Source organism: Humulus lupulus, chromosome X, assembly GCF_963169125.1.
Source record: "Humulus lupulus chromosome X, drHumLupu1.1, whole genome shotgun sequence".
Classification (NCBI taxonomy): Eukaryota; Viridiplantae; Streptophyta; class Magnoliopsida; order Rosales; family Cannabaceae; genus Humulus; species Humulus lupulus.
In genome coordinates, this window is record NC_084802.1 from 91,632,220 (window position 1) to 91,639,581 (window position 7,362).

The 7,362-nt window shown below is 38.6% G+C and overlaps 1 protein-coding gene across 2 annotated transcripts; it reads left to right on the forward strand.

Moving 5' to 3' along the window:
* Window positions 1-494: 494 nt before the first annotated feature.
* Window positions 495-7,036, forward strand: LOC133803707 (uncharacterized). 2 transcript variants are annotated; one of them, XM_062241816.1, is made up of 7 exons: window positions 495-827; window positions 1,010-1,362; window positions 2,446-2,631; window positions 2,788-2,889; window positions 2,969-3,043; window positions 3,134-3,250; window positions 5,591-7,036. In XM_062241816.1, the coding sequence occupies exons 1-7, from the start codon at window positions 611-613 to the stop codon at window positions 6,851-6,853; spliced, it is 2,313 nt and encodes a 770-aa protein (XP_062097800.1). In that variant the 5' UTR covers window positions 495-610; the 3' UTR covers window positions 6,854-7,036. The 2 variants fall into 2 exon arrangements, with proteins under 2 accessions (XP_062097800.1, XP_062097801.1); XM_062241817.1 differs by having other exon boundaries at window positions 2,969-3,040.
* The last annotated feature ends 326 nt before the right edge of the window (window positions 7,037-7,362 follow it).

Here is a 7,362-nt window from a genome sequence, read left to right on the forward strand (position 1 = left end):
CTCATTTTTTCTTAGATCAATTTCTCTCTTCTCAATTTTTATTTCTTCAAATTTTTTCTCCTTGTTTTTCATTATTTTTTCTTTCAAATTATTTCATCTCATTATTTATTACAAACTTTTAAAAAAATTTTCTCTATATTAATTTTTTATTTAAGATTTAAAAAAATAAAACCAAAAATTTATTTTTAGAAAATATTAACCAAACACCTCTTATTTTTTAAAACTACAAATACTGTTTTCTATCTCATTTATGAGAATACAACTTTAAAAATAAAATACAAAAAACAAAGTCAAAATTTCCCAATCAAAATCCTTTATATTTGTCAAAAGTAACTACAAAAAAAGAAAATTGTAATTTTCACTTACAACCACTGATTGATGGCCTATTGACCCATCAAAACCGAATCAGGCCCAACTACAACGAACCCTAAAGTAACAAGGGGAAAATATCTCGAGTGACCCACATCTCTATATAAATTGCGTTTCGTCTCGTTTATTGGCTTCTCTGTCACTCGAAGCTTGTCCAAAGCATTTTATCTTTAACGTCGAAACCCTAATTCGCATCTGTTTCGGGTTTTGGGCGTATAGCACAGTATACCACAGTTAGCCCATGGCAGAGGAGGAAGTTGCAGCTGCCTCGGTCAGCCCTGTGTCGTTGGATCATAAACGGAAGCTCGAAGATTTGGAACCCAAAGCTCCGGAACTGGCTGAACTGAACTCCGACGAACAGGCCAACTCAAATGCCGAGTGCGACGCACCTGATGGCGAGGCTTCCGAAGAAGTGGAGCCGAAGCGGCCTCGGCTTGATGACAAGCCTGATGCTTCAGGTATCGTGACACTGTTTTTCCTCACTGTTCTAGGTTTTTAGTATTTCCATGAATTTGTGCCCTGTGAGATGTGATAAGTGGATTTCCCTACCTAGCTATAATGGAGCTTCTTTGTTTGATTTGAATTGGTTATAAGTGGATTGTGACACTTGCACAACACTCATGTAATTTGGTTGTGGCAGTAAGTGAAAACGGGCACCAAGAAGAGAAGGCAGATGAACCTGTGAAGGATATTGAAGGGGAGTCAGCCTTGGAGGGTGGCGTAGAGGAAACTCAACCTCAATCGGAGGAAGGTACTGGAAAAGAAACTGATAAGCAGCATCCACCTTCGGACAATCATCAGCTGTCTAGTCAAGATGCAGATGGAGCTCAGGAACCCTCTAAAGATGACACTCAAGCACCCTCTTCAGAGGTCCAGGAGCAACAGGGAGACGAGGCTTCTGCTGAGCCCCATCAACTTACTTCTGTTGATGAGCAACAACTTTCATCTGATAATGAGACAATTGCACGCAGAATGGAGGTCCCTAATAACAAGGTTCGCTTTGCTTTCTAGCTTCCTAGTTTCTTACATAAATGCTAAGCCCATAACTCTTTCCAAGGGAAACCCAAACATTTTTATATTTTAAACTAGGCTCCCCGCCTACTCCTGCAACATTTGGAGACCAAGAAACTATAGCAATTGTTATGTAGGTAGCCAAGAGGGACTGGAATCACAAGCAAACTACATGCTTGACCATTTCCTACTGTTATTTTCTGTTCTTCTCTCTTTTTCTCTCTCTTTTTTTCTTAAATTGAAGAAATAATCGGAAAATGAAACAGCTAGTACGAAAATGAGTAATTCCCCCCAGTAGAGACTGGTAAGTTTTGTTAGTTCGGGTTTGATTGTGTTGTAGCTATATGATTCGGATTAGGTTTATCATTGGATGGTCCACTGCATTGCTGATATTGACCCCAAAATAGAAGACCATTTGACCAGGAGGGAAACCCAAACATTTGATTTTATGATAACTAATCTTACATTAGTGGTGTTTGCATTGATGGCTAGTTCACTAAACCTTAATCAGCATAAATGGGACAAATGAATGTAATCATTGTTTGTAGTAAGTTTTGAAAAGAAATCAAAATTGTTATAGACCACAGGCTCTACTTGATACATGAACGAGAATTTTAATGTCTAACTTTACCTAGTTCCGCTAAGATTTGATAATGAAAAAGTAGAGGAGTCATTTACCTAAGGTAGACTAGGTAGTACATTTGCTGAGGTGTGGTTAATAAGGTTTGCAAAATCTTGAACAGCAGAGTACCCTGTGGAGGTATTTGAACAACCACCACCTTATGACTAACAGTTGACAGTACTACACGACACTGGCCTGCACTGCAAAGAAAATCAACTTCTAGATGCTAACAGGGATTTGAACAACCACCCTATGGCACACAGTACTACATGATCTAGTGTTTTTATCTGAAGGAGAATGGTGTATTAGAGCAAGCAACCTTAAAGGATAGAAGAATATTATCATTTACTTGTGTATGGGGTATCTTTTGTTTTGTCATTTCTTTGCAGCTATTATGAAAGATTGTTGACTATAATATTTTCATTATTAATATATTGTTGCAGGTTGGGGTTCTTATTGGAAAGGCTGGGGACACTATAAGGTACCTCCAATACAATTCAGGAGCGAAAATTCAAATTACTAGAGATGCAGATGCTGATCCATATGCTGCAACAAGGCCTGTGGAGGTCATTGGTACTTTGGAGAACATAAATAAGGCTGAGAAGCTTATCAATGCTGTCATTGCAGAGGTCATTTGTTCCCTTGTTACTTCTCAATTCTTAAATGCTGGCCTAAACCCTGCTCGGTCTCCCTTCCCTTCCCCTCACTCTATCTGCTGACCTGTAAACTCAAACTCAACTTTGTTTTATGTTTGGAATATACTTAGTTGTTGTATATTTCTACAGGCTGATGCAGGGGGTTCTCCTTCCCTTGTGGCAAGAGGCCTTGCTAATTCACAGGCTGCTTCAGCCACAGAGCAAATTCAGATACAAGTCCCTAATGAGAAGGTACAATGAGCTACAAGTGTTGGTTTTTTAATGGGTTTCTTCAACATTTATTTACGAAAACTTCATGTTTCTGGGCCAGGTTGGTTTAATCATCGGCAGAGGGGGGGAGACTATTAAAGGTCTCCAGACCAGATCAGGAGCACGCATCCAGGTAGTTGATATTGTATGCCTGTTAATGGATTATATCCATTTTCATTTTTTCACTGTATGAATCATGTAGGTTGACCTATTTTCCCCATTTTAGTTGATACCCCAACATCTTCCAGAAGGTGATGAGTCTAAGGAAAGGACTGTACGAGTGACTGGTGATAAAAGGCAAATTGAAATCGCTAGAGAAATGATAAAGGATGTCATGAATCAGGTTAATTATTGATCTTTTCTCATATAAATTGTTACTTAATGTCTAAACCGTGGTTACTTTGATATAGTTCTCTTGTACATTTGGGTTGTTACTGTAATTGATTGTTTTTCCAGTGATGTGATATCATACATGCTATTCTGATTGTGAAAACACACACAAATTATGTTGGGTTCATAATATTCAACATACCTGGGGATAGTTTGAAATCTTGGAGGAATTCTTTCAATTTGTTACCTACTGATGAATTTTGGTGTATCTATGCTATGTGTTCCTTGACCTATATAAATCGCTTGCTTGACCTATATAAATCGCTTGACGCGTGTTTTGTGGTTTATAGAATTTTATTTCCATTTTGTCACCTATGTTTAAATGTTTTTCCTTTACATGTTGTGTTGTGTGAAATTATTGGGTAGTGATTCATGTTCATGTCATTGTAGTAACTTCGTAGTGTTTATATTTTTATTATTCTCGTAACATGGTATTTGAGTAAATACAGCAACATGTTGATATTAGGATATACCTTTTAACTTTTTATAATGTGGTGTCTTTAGGATATGTGGTTGAAGATTAAATAGTTTGTAGGAGATTTTTTTTTTGATGACATACAAATACATGTACAGGTCACTGTAGTTTAGTTTAAATCTATGCTTCTAAAGTCGTATTTGTCTCAAATCCAATATGCCCCACTCTTTTGTGAAGAGATCTCAAAACAGATTTGGTAGTGCAGAACTTCTGTATGATATACATTTGGAAAGGAACATATATGGTCCTGAAATGATTTGCTTGAAACATTGTAATATTCGCCTTTTGTGTCACCCCTCCTTCAGTTTGAGGAAAATTGTTACATAATTTATACTGTGGGAGTTAGACCTTGTTTTTCTAAACATGATGCGAGTGTAATATTGATGAATCATCCATGCCAAGGTCTCTTGAATGCTGTTAGGAAGATAATATATTCAATCCAAGATGTCGGTTGCCCTGATTTATTTATGTTGAAGGTGCCAATTTCGAATTGGATGGCTTTAAAACTGCAGATTGGCTTTTGCCTTTTCCATGGGGCCAGCTTTGCTTTCTTGGTGTAGCAATAGACAACCTCTCTTCTCTGGTCCACTGAAGAAAGGTATCTGGCATTTAATCTCGCGATTGCAGGATGTTAATAGTTGGTAAGACTGCTTTGAGATCTGAAAGTTAAAAATCGTAATTAAGTAAGACTATTATATTAACCTTTAGAGCTGCTGATAAGAAGTCCCAAGATTTGTGCTTGAAATGTCTGGAATCCCTGGTGAAGATTTTTTTTGAAACTTTGCATGGGTTCAATGCTTGATGCTGTGCTAAAGCATCTAGGATAACTTGGCATTTAGTTTTATGTCTGACACTGGTATTGTTTTACTGACAAACCTCAAGTCTAGGTTCCTGAAATTATAATGCTTTCTTACTGGATCGTCTCACTCTCATATATATTATCTTTGCATGTGTTCCTTCAGTTGATCAGTTATTTTTTAATTGCTATATCCTAATTTGTTATCGCTGAAGAAATTATTTGGCTTAACTTCCATAAAGATTTGGATAATTTTGATGACAAATTCAAAATATCCCTTGTCGCTGCATATGGTCATCCTGGGTTTTTCTCAGTTCTGTATAAACTCCCTTCAAATTTAATGTTTGTATAATATCAGCTTCATAATGAAAGAAGTACTCGTGGTATTGCCTTGACCTATTTTTATATTTTGGGGAAGGAATCTAAAATCCTTAAAATTATTAGTAGATATGTTTGATAATTATGCCAATCTGAATTCTATCAAGAATCACTGAAATCGCTAGGTTAGTGGGTTTAAGATCTGGGTAATAGATGGATGGAAAGCATGTTGAGATATTTGGCTCTGATAAATCTTCATTTTGTCATATTGTTTTTTAAAAGGGAAAGACAGACCAGTTTGTCTGAGTCTTTATTGCAAGTGATCTAAAGTTTGCTATTTGATGATCATTTTGTTTAACTCATAATTACTTTGGTAGAATAGTTTTTAGTATATTATCCAATGAAAAGAACATTCGCTGTTTGTAGTTCTAGTTATTACTTCTTTACTTCGTTTGTATATTCAGAACTGTAAATTGTCATTTGCCATGGTATTGTGCAGACATTCTATTTGTAATTTATACTTGATTTAATTCAATATTTGATAACTTTGAGTTGGAGGAGAGCTCAAAATTTTGAACACGTGGTTATCTGGTCCAAATAGTGCTTTAAATTTTGTCGTCTGCTATTTGATTTGATTCTAATATAGTACAAAAGAATTGCTCTCATTTTGTAACTTTTGTTTTTTGTCATTTTGTTTTGAATAGACTGTGAGGCCATCTTCTCTCTCAAGTGGTTTTAATCAACAGGGCTATCGGCCTCGTGGACCCCCTGGACCACCTCAATGGGGTCCTCGAGGTCATATGGCCCACCCAGCCTCGTTTGATTATCAGCAGCGAGGACCATATTCATCTCACAACCCACAGTATCCAGCTCAATATGGTGGCTATCCTCAACAAATGGGCCCAAGAGGTGGGTTCAGTTCAGGCTGGGAGCAAAGACCTCCCCCTAGTATGCAGGGGCACGGGCATGGGCACAATGGCAGTTATGATTACTACAGTGGACAAAAAGGCCATTTGTCAGATGCTGGACACTCTGCTTCGATTTCTCTACATGCTCCTGGTCCATCTCCAAATGCTGCTATGGGGCCACCTCCATCGCAAGCAAATTACAATTATGGACAGCCACAGGGTCCGGATTATGGGCAACCGGCACCTTATTCTCAGTCAACACATTCTCAACAAAACTACAGTCATGGGTATGACGATCATGCTCCAGCACAGCATCCCTATGGTAGTTCTCAGCCAGTGTATCCTCAAAGTGGCGCTCCAACAGGTTATGGTCAGCAACCGCAGTATGGTAAACCATCATATGCTGTGCAATCCCAGGGTCCACCTCCCCAATCTTATTGTCCTCCTAGGCCTAGTCAGCCCGGTGATGTGCCTTTTCAAGGTTCAGCTTCTGCGCAATCATATGGTCAAAGTGTGCCACCTCAACAGCCATATCCATATGCTTCAAGTGGACAGACCCAGCAGGCATATCCTACTTACGGCACTGCTCCTGCTCCTGCTCCTGCTGCTGCTGATGGGTATAATCAGCCACCACCTGCATCTGCTTCAAGCTATCCACAGCAAGGAGGCCAACTGGCTGCAAGTTATGGCCAGACTGGTTCGCAGCAAACTGCTGGCTATGCACAGGTGGCTCCTACTGCAGGGTATGGGCAATACCCTTCTGCTCAGCAAGGTTATCCTGAGCAGTCTGCTCCAAATTCTGCAGGTTATGGGTATCAAAGTCACCAAGATCCTGGATATGGGACTGCTGCACCTGCATCAACTTATGGTGCACCAACTGCACAAGGAGGTTATGGTGCTCAACCTGCTCAGGCTCAGCAAGCTTATGATCAATCAGTCCAACAGTCTGGTGCTTATGGTGTTCAATCAAGCACTTCAGTTGCTTATGGTAAAACGGTATCACCTCAGCCTGGTTATGCTCAATATGATTCAACCCAGATGTATGCGGCACCTCATTAATAATGCACCTGATTAATAATGAATGGTTTTAGTCCATACACTTCGAGTTAGGTTTGAGATTGTTAATGAAATTTTAAACCAATGTTAGTTTTGTTGTAGGTTTATCTGACAGTTCACAAACTGATTCCTGCACTGTAATGTTTGAAATTCATCATGAAAATTCAAGATTAGCTTTTGCTTATATTATCTCTGATTTATCGAGTGTAACGTGTTGACTATTGTCTGCCTGATTGCATACCTGTGATACACCTATGCTTTGAGAAGTTCATTCTTTCTAGCTGAAGCTCACTTTGATACTTTCACAAGGGTGATTAGGCCAGGCCGGCTGAGCTCTTAACAAAATGGTCGAGTCTCAACATTTTCAAGGAGAAAGGGGACATCCGCGACAAGACAAATTTGTCTATATAAAAGAAAATAAGGTTTAGGGAATAAAGGTATTGCATTTCCTGCATAAAATACTTGTTATGCTACATTGTAAAAAAATTGATTGCTCATCACTTTTTAAAATG